This window comes from Scyliorhinus canicula, chromosome 7 (assembly GCF_902713615.1).
Source record: "Scyliorhinus canicula chromosome 7, sScyCan1.1, whole genome shotgun sequence".
NCBI classification, from domain to species: domain Eukaryota; kingdom Metazoa; phylum Chordata; class Chondrichthyes; order Carcharhiniformes; family Scyliorhinidae; genus Scyliorhinus; species Scyliorhinus canicula.
Window position 1 is genome coordinate 172845352 of NC_052152.1, and position 14402 is coordinate 172859753.

Consider the following 14402-nt stretch of genomic DNA (forward strand, 5'->3'; position numbering starts at 1 on the left):
GTATCTAGCGATTTGTTTTTTTCTGTTGCTATTTGTTTTACTAAAATGATTCAAGCAATGTTTACCTACCATTATTTGATTTGTGAAGGCCTATGACTGGATTTTCAGCATGACAGAGAGGACCTCCGTTCTGGCCATAATAGTGAAAATCAGAAGTCTTGATCCCACACACAGCACTTCCCATTTTTGCAGGGTGGGAATGTGGCGGTGGGCTTTGTATCACGCATGCACAGTTTATAAAGGCAGCTGGTTATTTAAAACCTTGCCTCCATTGAAATGAGATTTTGTTAGAGCAGGAGTATGATACCAGACGTATGCCGATTAGACCAGGTAAAAGCTGGTCAGCTGATTCAGCCATTTCAAGAGGATATGAATCTGTATCACAAAAGTGGTATCCAATTTGGATTATTTAGGATCATCAGTTCAGAGTGTAACTATAATAATTATTAAAAACAGAAATGTCAGAATAAGGAATATTTTGAACATTTGGGTCATTAGCTCAAGAGGAATAGCAAAGATTGAGGGCTGGATTCTCCGTCCCTGAAACTAAGGGCTGGATTCTCCCATTTTGCAGCTAAGTGCCGACACCGGCGTGGGAACTGTGGTGTTTCACGATGCCAAAATTGACGCCGAACCCTCACCGATTCTGGGGCTGGTGAGGGGCTAGCAGCAGCGCCGGGTAAAACTCCCAGCTCCCATGCCAAAAACGGGCAGAAGGTGGCAAGGTCCATGTCCGCGCATGCGCACGGCGATGACCTGCAGCGGTCGCGCCATACAACATGGCAGGGACACAACCTGCCAAATACTGCCCCACAGGACATCCCCTGGCCACCCCTCATCAGTCCTCCTAGCCCACGTGGAAGCCCCTCTGGCCAGCAGCATGGCTCCTGGCCGACAGTGGTGGCGACGGACACAGTCTGCTCAGACCACACGTCAACCGTGCAGTCAGGAACCCGGTCTATCGGGGATGGAGCATCAGGGGAGTGCCTTCCGATGACATGACAATCCCGTTCTAACGGCATGCGCTGCACAGAACGATGGCGCCATTTCATGGGCGGAGACTGGAAAACCGGCGTCAAACCAGCACCGCCACCGATTTGGGTGTCGGAAGGGATTCTCAGCCCAATCGACGATTACAATATCGGTGCCGGACACCGGAGAATCCCGACCTAAATGTTGACACTGGGGCAGGAATCATGGGGCGGGATTCTCCTTTGGCTAACTCCGAACTCGAGACAGGACAGGGTATTGAGTACAAGAGTCGGCAGGTCATGTTACAGTTGTATAGGACTTTGGTTAGGCCACATTTGGAATACTGAGTGCAGTTCTGGTCGTCACATTATCAGAAGGATGTGGATGCCTTAGAGAGGGTTCAGAGGAGGTTCACCAGGATATTGCCTGGTATGGAGGGTGCTAGCAATGAAGAAAGGTTGAGTATATTAGGACGTTTTCGTTGGAAAGACGGAGGTTGAAGGGGGACCTGATTGAGGTCTACAAAATTATGAGAGGAATTGACAGGGTGGATAGCAACAAGCTTTTTCCAAGAGTGGGGGTGTCAATTACAAGGGGTCACAATTTCAAGGTGAGAGGGGGAAAGTTTAAGGGAGATGTGCGTGGAAAGTTTTTTACGCAGCGGTAGGAGCCTGGAACGCTTTGCCAGAGGAGGTGGTAGAGGCGGGCACGATGGCGTTACTTAAGATGCATCTGGAATGATATATGAATGGGCGGGGAACAGAGAGAAGTAGATCCTTGGAAAATAGGTGACAGGTTTAGATAAAGGATCTCGATCGGCGCAGGCTGGGAGGGCCGAAGGGCCTGTTCCTGTGCTGTAATTTTCAGGAAAAAAAAGATTTGACGTCAAATTGCAATTCTCCATCACCTCAACAGTGGCGTCAATCCGTTCCAGAACGCACGTACAGTAATATACCATTTGCATATCATTAGCGGGACCGACCCAGTATTCTCCGGGGCCTCACAATTCTTCCCCTCCGTTTTTCCAAGTTCCAAACGGTGCAGTTCTTTTAAACCGGTGTTGTTGCTGCTGAGCGAGAGGAGGTAGGACACAGAGAGAAGCGTCTGTGAGCCGGTGTGGCCGGACACTGGCCGGGCTGGCTGGGATGTGGGGGCCTGCCAGGGGAAGGAGAGAGGGGTGATGGGGGAATAGGCCGCGTGATCGGGGCGACCCCCCCCCCCCCCCCCCACGGGACTGGGGCAATGTCAAGGGCAGCTATTATCAGGGGCAGCAAGGCAGCCACCTTACTGTGCACTCCACTGACCACCCACTTTGGCCCCTGGTTCGGCAGAGTGACATCGGCTGTATGGGTTCCCCACCCCCCTACAACCCCTTCACCACCCTCCGCCATCCCCACCCGCCAGCAATGCCTACTGAAGGCCCTGTGGGAGTGGGGGCCACAGAGCATACCGCAAGCAAGGGCAGCCCCAGCCAATGGTACCCCTCGCATTAGGGATGGGCGTCAGGACCAGAGGCCCCCACCATGCCGGACATCAACAGGGACAGGAGTGCAGGATACGGTTGGAGGGGGACATGCGGGACCAGAGTCTGCAGTGCCAACTGGGACCATCGTGTAGCCCATGGACCTGTTCAGGCACGGGGGTATGCACCGTGCTAACGTGTCAGCCTTTCACCCACTGCAGACAATGGATATTGGTATTCAACCAGTAATGGTGCCATTCTTGCTAGTCGCCGCACCCCTGGGGTATACTGTGTGGCTGTACGAGCTGGTGCTACTCGAGGAGGAAGAAGCTGCAGCAGCAGAGCGTGCAGCAGGAGATTGTGCCACAGAGGAACATATGGCAGCAGCCCATGATGGAGAGCCAGCCGCCCAATAGGCTGAGGAGGAGGTGCCAAGGAGGCGCCACTTGAGGCTGTGTGTACTGGCCGCACCTGTCATTCAAGGACCTGCCAGACCGGGCATGTTGTCGAAGACGGACGCTGAGCAGAGACACGTGCGACATATCGGCCAGATCATGGCACACCTGGTACCGCAGGGTATTGGGGAGGACACCCACTTCTGGTGGCCGTCAAGGTGACGGTCGCCTTGAATAATTACGCCAAGGAGTCCTTCCAAGTGGGGAGTGGGGACCTGGCTGGAATCTCACTGACCTCAGTGCACAGGTGCATCTGTGCGGTAACAGAAGCCATCTATGCTCAGGCATATACAGCGAATCAACAGAAAACAACAGTGTTAAACAGTCCAGCCCAGGGGGTGGCCTCAGTGCCAGGGTGCCCGCCCATGGCGGCCAGTATGGATGTCGGCCTGTTGTGCAGGTTGGGGGTTCTGCCGCCCTCCGTGTGGGGAGTTTGTCGGGTTACGGGTGTGTGGGGCAGGTGTGCATGCCAGCCTATTCACCCTGGCCGCTGAGGAGGTTGTGCAGTTTCTCTAGGCGCTGCTGCCGCACCATTTCTCACTGCAATTAATTTAATTCCATGTGGCACCGGTGCTATCCCCTTAACAGTAGCGGAATCAGTCCAGGTGCGGCGCCAATTTTGCTGCCATGGAACTCCATGAGTTCTGCACCGGCATCAATACTTAATCCCAGAAACTGAGAATCCCAATTTACACGACAGCAAAACTGGTGACAAACCTGGACCGATTCAGCGACTGTGGAAGGGCTAGCACCAGCGCCAAGTGGAACACAATCGATTCCAATGAAAAACGGTGCGCAATTAGTCGCATTCATGATTGGCACTCAGGAGGCTGACAAGCTGCAGCTGCATATACACATTACACTCCACACTCACACCATCCCAACCAACAGGATGGCACTGGTTGTGCTGGAGCATGCCCATACAGCTGATGGGTCAGTTGGGGCCAGAGGGTACCTAGGGGGCTGGCCTGGGGGACACCTATACGACCTGTGGCACTAAGATCACAGTGGGCTGTCAGCGGCGTGTGCAGCTGCATGGCTGCCTTGCAGGCTGCAGCAATGGTGTTCCATGCGCATCCACCCCGACCCCCAACCTGCTTGCCACCCCCACTACTCTCCCCATCCCTGACAGAAGCCCTCCGGCCAGCAGCACAACTGTCAGCAAACTATGGCGATGTTGGGCACTTTCCGTACCCTCTCTCTCTCCCTCAACAGCCACGTGCCGGTTTCACGATTTTTAATAGCACAAGTGAACCGCGCCGTCGGAAACATGGCCCATCGATGTCGGAGAATCACGGAGGCCCGGGAGAATACCGGGTCAGGCCCGCTAATGACATGCAAATGGTGTTTACTGGATGTGCGTCCCGGACATTTGATGCTGCTGTCGAGGTGACGGAGAATTGCGATTTGGCATCAAATCAGCACCCGTTGCGATTATGGCGTCGGACCCTAGTCTCCGCCCAATTGCGTTTCTCAATTTTGATGTCAGCCGATGAAAAATCCCTGAGCGTGTTGTTTGAAGAGTTTGGCTTCAGCTGAATCTTGCCTTAGCTTATTGCGGGCACTTTTATTTCTGAGTCAAAAAGATGAGAGTTCAAGTTCCAATCAAGAGACTTTAGTTTAAAATCCAGGCTGACACTCCGAACACAGTACCCAGGGAGCACTGCAGTGTCAGCTTCCTGATAAGATGTTAAAACAAATCACCACCTTTCTTCTCAGTGAATGGAGAGGGTCCCATGACACTATTTTGACAAAAAGGAGAGGAGTTCGCCAAAAGGCTGCCCTGGCCAATATTTATCCCTGAACTAACATAACTAAACCATATTTTCTGGTCATTGTCACATTATTGTTTGTGAGAACTTGTTGTGTACTTCCTAAGTTACAACAGTGACTATACTTCAAAAATCCTCATTGGCAGCAAAGCGCTTTGGGAATTTTTAAGGTTTCGCAAGACATGGCTGCAATTTTGTGTTGACGATGCAGGCAGGCTTGAAGGCAGGGTGGTCATTTACTGAGGTGGAATGGTGACATACCTGAACCTAGCTGCCTTCCCACCTCCTCCAAAATTACGTCCTGGATGAGAATCCCATCTTCGGCCTGACTGCTCCACCTCTAATTGAGACCGTTCAGTGGCCAATTAATGGCCACTTAAGAGCCTCATTCCATCACAGCTGGTAGTAACTCAGCAACAGGTAGGCCTGTTGCCATGCAACAGGCATGACAGGTAAAACCGTGTGGGTCGCTTGCCAACTGCAGAGTGGGTGGTTCATCAATCAAAAGCACTCAATGCCTTATAGAGGGACTGAACATGAGGAAGGGGTGGGCTCGCTGAGTGCCACCCCCAGCCCTTGCTGCCGACCCCCTTGAATTAATGATTGGATGAAGGAATTGCATACAATATCTCGAAATTTGCACACGACACGTAGCCGGGTGGAAGTATGTACTATGAGGAGGATGCCAAGAGGCTGCAGGGTGACTTGGACAGGCTGAGTGGGAAAATACTTGGGACAAATGCAATATAATGTGGGTAAATGTGAGGTGGCCCACTTTGCTGCCTAAAACAGGAAGGCAGATTATTATCTGAATGGTGGCAGTTTAGCAAAAGGGGAAGTCCAATGAGACCTGGGTGTCATGATGAAACAGAAGCTGAAGGTTGGCATGCAGGTACAGCAAGTGGTGAGGAAAGCTAATGGCATGTTGGTCTTCATTAGCTACAGGATTTGAGTACGGGATAGGGATGTCTTGCTGCAGGGCCTTGGTGAGGCCACACCTTGAGTATTGTGTGCAGTTTAGGTCTCCTGGTTTGAGGAAGGACATTCTTGCTATTGAGGGTGTCCAGTGAAGGTTCACCAGAATAATTCCCGGGATGGCAGGACTGACATATGAAGAAAGACTGAATCAACTGGGCTTGTACTCACTGGAGTTTTGAAGAATGAGAGGGGATGTCATTGCAACATGTAAAATCCTGATGGGATTGGACAGGCTAGATGTGGGAAGAATGTTCCCGATGTCGGGGATGTCCAGAACTAGGGATCACAGCCTAAGAATAAGAAGTAAGTCATTCAGGACTGAAATGAGGAAGAACATCGTCTCTTAGAAGTTGTTAACTTATGGAATTCGACCACAGAAAGCTGACGGGGCCAGTTCACTGGATACATTCAAGAGGGAACTGGATGTGGCCCTTGCGGCTAAAGGGATCAAGGGGTATGGAGAGAAATGGGAGTGGAATACTGAATTTGCATGATCAGCCATTATCACATTGAACGGTGGTGCAGGATCAAAGGGCTGAATGGCCTATTCCTGCACCTATTTTCTACATTTCTACACCTCACGTTAGTTACTTGTGTCCTGGGTTGCTCGAGCTTATCTTTCCACAAGAGGCCATGGCCAACCAGACTGAGAGAAACACATTAGTACAGCCTCTAGGTTCTCCAGATTCTCTTGTTTGGTCGCTCCCATGAACAGCACATCATCTAAATAGACTGCCGCGCGGAAACCCCCTCAGGATGTTCTCCATTACTCATTCAAATATAGCACAGGCAGAGGACACCATGAAAGGTATACCCGTAAAGCCCTCTGCATATTTACGGTAATAAATTTTCGGGAGGCCGTGACCAACTCAAGTTGTAAATACATGTGGCTCATATCGAGTTTAGTGAACAAACATCCACCTGCCAACTTTGCGTCAAGACCCTCAATGCGAGGCATGGGTTTGCGATCAAACTTTGAAGCCGTATTCACAGTAGGCTTAAAGTCCCCGCATAACTGGGCTGTCTTGTCTGCTTTTAATACTGGCACCACTGTTGCTGCCCAATCCGCAAAGTATACCCCCTGATGTTGCCCCAATTTTCTAGTCAACCGAGTTCAATTTCTACTTTTTCCAACAACGCATAGGGGGCTGTGTGTGCCTGGAAATATTGAGGTTGGGCTCCCACGTCAACATAAATGAGAACTACGGCCCCTTTGATCTTCCCTAGTCTGGGTTGAACTATTTTGGAGTACTTGCTCAACACTTCGCTTAAGCCCCTGCACCCCATCTGGAGGATGCATTGCCAATTTAGTTGTAAATGGCTCAACCAATTATAGCTCAACAAGCTACAGCCTTGCCCTTTGACCAAAATAATTGGGAAGAATGCCGACTGGTGACTGGAAACCATTTGAGTCATGGTGGTACCTGCAATTCACCAGAATACATGGCTAACCTAGCCTTAGTATCGCTCACTTCCAAGTCCTGTATGCCCTGTCTTATGCGGTTGAACGTCTTCCATTCCACAACAGAAACTGCCGCACCAGTTCCATGTTCAGGCCCGTTTATCTACACTGTAGTCCTTATGGAGGCCACCAGGGGGACTGCCAGGCAATTTAACTGCACGTAGTCATCTTCTTCAGGCTCATCTAGGTTGGATATGCACTCTATGCTGATGCCTGCCTCCACCGGGGTGTGTGGATCACTGGTTGGGCTGAAATCTGCACTCTCACCTGGGCCGGCAACCACAAGCCCCCCAACGACCCAAATCACCCTCAACGGATTCCAGGGGCATTTCTCATCAGGACAACTAAGCCTTTGGCCAATGAATCGGGCATTTACAGCACTCAGTCTAGCACAGGGTAACCACCTGGGGAGCGTCCTGGCCAGGAGGGAACGCACCCAAGACATTTACTTCCATGCTTTGTATTTCCTGCACCCCTTGCTTCACGCTTTCCCGGGACAGCGATATTTGCATGGCTTGTTGTAGATTCAGGGAAGGTTCAGCCAATAATTTATTTTGGGTGGTGGCATTGTCAACACCACATACTAAACTGTCTTGCAGCATTTCCTGCAAGGCAGTGCCATATTCACAAAACTCTGCAATCTTTCGCAACCTTATCAAATTCTCAGTGATGGTATTAAAATGATACCGCTGTACGATAATGGATGGAGTTGGGTTAAAGTGCTGTCCCACTAGAGTTACTAGTTGGTCGAAAGCTTGCATGTCGGGCGCAGCTGGGTAAGTAAGGTTTTGTATTATTGAAAACATATGTGTGTCACAGGCGGTCAACAAGATGACAGTCTAACGGTCATTCTCTGTGATATTGTTGGATGTGAAAGAGCAGAGGAATCACTGCGCATACTGAACTCAGTCTTCCAAGCTGAGGTCAAAGACATCTACCGTCCAAACAGAGACATAATGAAAAGTGAAATCCAACCTTTAGCTCAGTTGGATGGGACGGCTGGCTTGTGATGCAGAGTCAGACCAACAGCACGGGTTCAATTCCCGTACCCAGTTATTCATGAAGGTCCCGCCTTCTCAACCTTGCCCCTCGCCTGAAGTGATCCTCAGGTTAAATCACCAGAGTCAGCTCTCCCCCTCACAGGGGAAAGCAACATTTGGTCATCTTGGACTATGGCTACTTTACTGCATTAGTTTTAATTTTCCTATACCACTAGGTTCGGGGAAAGTCTCATCGGATTGATATATAGCAAATGTAACTCCGTTATTCAAAAAGGGAGGGGGACAGAAAGTGGGAAACTACAAGCCAGATATCTTAACATCTGTCATAGGAAAAACATTTTAAAATATTATTAAAGAAGTTAAAGAAGGACCGTTGGATAAGCTCAAGATTAGTAGGCAGAGTCAACATGGTTTTGTGAAAGGGAAATCATGTTTAACCAACGTACTGAAGTTCTTTGAGGACGCAACCTGAGCTCTGGATAAAGGGAAACCGGTGGATGTATTGACCTTATATTTCCAGAAGACATTTGATAAAGTGCTACTTCAAAGGTTATTGTGGAAAATAAAAGCTCATGGTGTAAGGGGTAACAGATTTGCCTGGATAGAAGTTTGGCTGGCTAACAGGAAGCAGAGAGTAGGCTCAAATGGGTATTTTTAGGTTGGCAAGATATAATGAGTGGTGAGCCATAGTGGTCAGTGCTGAGACCTTAACTTTTTACAATTTATATAAATGATTTGGATGAAGGAATTTAAGGGATGGTTGCCAGGTTTGCTGATGACACAAAGATAAGTGGGAATGTAAATTGTGAGGCAGATATAAAGAGCCTATTAAAATATTTAAATAGGTGAGTAGGCAAAGACCTGGCAAATGAAGCATAATGTGGGGAAATATGAAATTGTCCATTTCACAGGAAAAATAAAATAGCTTATTATCTAAATGGTGAGATATTGTAGAGCTTGGAGATGCAGAGGGATCTGGGTGTCCTTGTGCATAAGTCACAATACAGTACAGCAAGTAATTAGGAAAGCTAATAGAATGTTATCATCTATTACAAGGAGATTTGGATACAAAAGTAGGGAGGTTAACATCCAGACTCCAGTGCAAACAATGTCACAGGGGATTTGTTGGTATTAATACATTGGCCAGAATTTTCTCGTTGGCGAGGGGAACACATCCCCACCAACTCCAGCAGGCCCATTGCCACTTCACGCTGCAACAAGCATTGATTTCCAGAGGGCGGGACTTCTGCTGGTCACCAGGAGGAAGTCCCACCTTGGAAAGCTGATTGACCGTCATCTCTCCAGTCATTCCTGGAATAGCACTGCAGTGGCCAGAAGAGGCACTGCAGCTAGCTGCCTGGAACTAAGTGCCAGGACACGGAGGAAGAGGCAGGAGTGGGGGGGATTAGGTAGAGGAGAGTGGGGGGTGCGGTGGAGGGGAGATTGCAAGGCTGGGGGGATGGACAATTGGGGTTTTGGGGTATAGGTCAGGGATTAGGGAGTTCTGGAGATCATCGGCAATATAGGCAGTTGATTTAAAGAAAGTTCTGGGAAAAATAGGTTTACGCAGAAAGATTCTTTTACCTTTGAGGAAATTAATCATTTGGAGCAGATTCTGTTCTTTCTCAATATCTACATTGTAGTGATCCATATTTTCATAATTGTGTTCCAAATCTTCGATCACTGATGCTCTCGTCGCCTCTGAAAGTCTAATTATAGAAGAAACCTTACTAATTAGATTCAAAAGAGATTCTCCAATTGGTAAATGTTAAAACTGTTGTCTGTACTTACTTTGCTGTCAGTATCTTTGCGTTCTATAAAAGAAAAATAATGAAATTAAAATTAACTTTCTGAGCCAAGTCGAGGAAATCACAGCTAATAAAACGAAATGTGATAAAATATCAATACCTGTAGAAAGACTGCCATTTGTGGTTCCTCCATAGACTGAAGTGCAGATTCTATGAGCTTGGACATGGATTGTACACGTTCAGAGTATGTTTTCATCAAAGACTTGCAGTGGTTCCTTTTTTCATCTTGCTCGCTTGTGATTTTTTGCATCATCTCCTGCTTCTTTGATTCCAAGATTACAATCAGGGAATCAAGCTTTTCGCACATAATTTGTTTTTGACTTCTACAGTTTTCCTGTAAAACGACATAGAACAGGTTGTTGTAGAATGAGAGAAACGCATATTTATACGGTCTCATGAAAACAGACAAAACGTAAACCCAAGACCAGCTGGGAACTGCAGCTTCAAAATCATTGTTGATTACTTTCCTGAGACATTTCGGATGAGGGTTTGAGCTTGGACCCTCCCCCGGGATGGAGGCCATGTCTGAATTACAGAGATTTCAGAGAACAATACCTTTCACTAGCCTGTGACTGACAGCTTAATGGTTTAGGCACAACTGCTGGAGGGGTTTGTATATTAATCTTTCCCTTCACACTTGAATGCATCTCATGGCCCCTCCATTAATTCTAACCACAATATTTATCACACTCTTGTCATGATTGACCGCCCCTTACCACATTAACATTGCTGAGTGCTCTTTGTGGTTACAATAGAGGAAGTGAAACCATTTAGCTGCCTTGAAGTGAGCCCAGCAGCAGCAGAGAGAAAACAATCTCTGCTTGGATGAGCAGCAAACAGTGGGAAGGTACATTTTTATGGTCAGTTCCAGGGCCCAGAGAGTGCGGGTGGAAAACGGGCATGAAGGAGCTGGAGCGGAATGCGTGCTAGCTGGAGAATCATCCACTGGCATCTGAGTGAGTGAGTGAGTGGAGATTGAGAAAGTCAGGAAGAGTGAGAGAGAGTGTGTGTGTGTGAGGGGGAAAGGAGAGATCGTGTGTGTGTGAGGAGGAGAGAGAGTGTATCTGTGATGGAGGGAGAGAGTGTGAGGGGGAAGAGAGAGAAAGAGTGTGTGAGGGGGAGAGGCAGAGTGTGTGCATGAGAGGGAGAGCCTGTGAGTGGGAGAGAATGTGTTAGTGGGGGGGTGGGGGGGGGGGGGGGAAGAGAGAGAAAGAGCTGTGAGTGGAAAGAGAGAGAAAGAGTTTGTGTCAGAGAGAGTGTGTGTGCGGGGAGAGTGTATGTGTGAGGGGGGTCTCAGGGACTGTGTGAGATGAGAGAAAGAGTGTGTGAGGGGAACGAGAGATTGTATGTGCGGAGAAAGGAGTGAGACGGAGGGGGGAAATGTGTGCTGGGGGAAGAGTGTGTGCGGGTGGAGAGTGTGTGCATAAATCTGTTTCACTCCCAGTCTCAGGATTCTCATTCACCCATACACCAACATGTATGTTTATTCAGTCTCACATTGGGTGAGGGTGAGTGAGTGAACAACGTGTGACTTGAAGTGAGCTGGACACACACCTCACCCTATCACTCTCTGATACGTCACTTAATGTTTAACTCATTTTTTGTTTCCAGTTCAGCAAGTTGTTTCTTTTCATTCATCTTTTATAAAATTGGTATTTATAATATAATAATAATCTTTATTATTGTCACAAGTAGGCTTAAATTAACACTTTATTGAAGTTACTGCAAAAATCCCCTAGTCACCACACACCGGCGCCTGTTTGGGTACACAGAGGGAGAATTCAGAATGTCCAATTCACCTAACAGCACGTCTTTCGGGACTTGTGGGAGGAAACCGGAACACCCAGAGGAAGCCCACGCAGACATGGGGGGGAACGTGCAGACTCCCCACAGACAGTGATCCAAGCTGGGAATCGAACCTGGGACCCTGGAGCTGTGAAGCAACAGTGATAATCACTGTGCTATCATATTTAATGGTGTGGCAAACTTTATCTTTTCGCCCCCCCCCCACACGAAAAAGTTGGGCAATTCTGGTTTATTTACCTCAATAATTTTGCTAGTTTCTTCCAGATGAGCAATGAATATTTGAGTTGCATCATTGGCTGCAGCAAGTGCTCCAATTTCATCGCTAAGTGCGCACTGAGAAAGAAAGGCAACGTACGTTTTACATTTAAATTCAACTTTTTAAAAATGTGTTCAAATATTCAGCGACCTGGGTTTTGGTGACCATATTCCCCGATTTTAGAAACTTGGTAAAATGATTCCTATTCAAACAAAATAGCAACCAATCAGAACCATGCTGTACAAGCATTTAAATTAAGATTAAGTGAAAACAATCATCAGAAGTTACTCCTTGCCCCTTTCCATACATCTTCTGCTATTCTTGGAATGCATTCTCTGTCTTGTACCACAAAGACAGATGCAAAATATTTGTTCAAAGGCTGGATTCTCCGCCGTTGGGATTCTCCATTTTGCCGGCAGCCCGGGGTTTCCTTACGGCGTGGGACTGCCCCACAGTGGGGAAACCCCATTTACCAGCCGGCGAAATGGAGCCTCCCGCCAGCGTGCTGAACCAGAAATCTGGCGCGGCGGGATGGGAGTCCAACACTCTGTCATTTCCTTATGAGGAGAGATTATACAAATTAGGCTGGTTTTCTCCAGATTTTAGAAGGTTAAGTGATGACCAGATCAAAGTCTTCAAGATATTAGCAGGAAAAGACTGTAGATAACAATTTACTGTTTCTACTGATTGGAGATTTTAGAATTAGGGGGCATAATCTAAAAATTAGGGCCAGACCATTCAGGAGAGATGTTCGGAAGCACTTCTACACACAAAAGGTGGTAGAGGTTTGGAACTCACTTCCACAAACAGCAATTGATGCTAGATCAGTTGTTAATTTTAAATCTGAGATAGATACATTTTTGTTAAGCAAAGGTATTGAAGGATTTGGACCAAAGGCAGGTATACAGAGTTAGGCCACAGATCAGCCATGATCTCACTGAATGGAGGAACAGGCTTGAGGGGCTGAATGGCCTACTCCTGTTCCTATATTCCTTGTTTCCCATTATTAGTTCCTCAGTCTCACCCTCTGAAGGACCAACTTTTAATTTAGCTTCACAGTGCCATTTTACATACTTGGTGAAGCTCTTACTGCCTGGTTTAATATTTCTTGCCCGTTTACTCTCATGTTCCAGCTTTTCCCTCTTTTTTATTTTCTCAATCATCCTTTGTTCGCTTCTAAAATTTTCCCAATCTTCTGGCTTGTCATTAATCTAGGCAGCATTGTATGTGCTTTTTTCACTGTTCAATACGATCTTTCAATTCCTAGTCACATACAGTGCGTTCTTCATGTGCAGTCTTTCTTCATTTTAGAATGATTTAACAATACAACACTACCCCATATGTACACTTAGTTTTGTTTTGGGAACAGAGGCAATTTGGCAACATTGGGTATAATGAAATGCAACAGACATCTGGAGGCAGAAAATATGGCACAATTTGCTACCTTTGAAGAAAACATTAGGACACCCGAGGTAAGGCTTAAATATGGGACTGTCCCTTTAAAAACAGGATTTATGTCCCCCTACCTTAGCAGCAAATACGTAAAATTTATAGCTACCTTTTGTTGTTTGTAGACAGTTAGAAGAGGGGCAACTTTACAATCTTTGTGGGCGCCAAATACTTTGCACAGTGAGCAGGTAGGTACCTCACACGAAGTGCAGTATATATTAATCTTTTCCTCATCATGCTCTTCACACGTTGGTTGTTCAGGTTTTGCAGTAGATCTAGATTGATTGTATGAAATTTGTTGAATTATTTATTACATAAATTGACTGGCCAGTCACAAAATGCAAAAAAGTTATACCGAACAGCATTTAAACATAAAGATTTAATTTTTATTCTCGAAGATTAAGTGCATAAAGGTTACAGAAAATATACAACTGACTTATTCACTGAAGTTCAGATTGGGTCCGCCAGGCTTCTGAGCTCATTACAGCCTTGGTTCAAACATGGACAAAAGAGCTGAATTCCAGAGGTGAGGTGAGGGTGACTGCCCTTGATATCAAGGCGGCATTTTTGACCCAGTATGGCATCAAGGAGCCCTAGTTAAATTGTTTAATGGGAATCAGGGGGGAAAATTTCCACTGGTTGCAGTCATAGCTGGCACAAAGGAAGATGGTTGTGCTGGTTGGACTTCAATCATCTCAGTTCCAGGACATCACGGCAGGAGCTCCTCAGGGTTGAGTCCTGGGCCCAACCATCTTGAGCTGCTTCACCGATGACCTGCCTTTCATCATACGGTCAGATGTGGTAATGTTCGCTGATGACTACACAATTTTCAGCATCATTCACAACTCCTCAGATACTGAAGCAGTTTATGTCCAAATGCAGCAAGACCTGGACAATATCCAGGCTTGGGCTGAAGTGGCAAGTAACATTCATGCCATACAAATGCCAGACAATGACCATTTCCAACAAAAGAGCATCTAA

General features: G+C 47.2%; 1 protein-coding gene across 6 annotated transcripts in view; it reads right to left on the reverse strand.

The window, feature by feature from the left end:
- The window catches only part of LOC119969548 (A-kinase anchor protein 12-like), a 38103-nt gene that overhangs the window by 14677 nt on the left and 9024 nt on the right, over nt 1-14402 (reverse strand). For all 6 annotated transcript variants that reach the window (XM_038803306.1, XM_038803305.1, XM_038803302.1 and 3 more), the window contains exons 3-7: nt 13531-13696; nt 11954-12049; nt 10011-10244; nt 9894-9916; nt 9687-9811 (exon numbers count right to left, since the gene is read on the reverse strand). In XM_038803306.1, coding sequence (XP_038659234.1) covers nt 9687-9811; nt 9894-9916; nt 10011-10244; nt 11954-12049; nt 13531-13696 — 644 coding nt within the window. The remainder of the gene's footprint in view (nt 1-9686; nt 9812-9893; nt 9917-10010; nt 10245-11953; nt 12050-13530; nt 13697-14402) is intronic.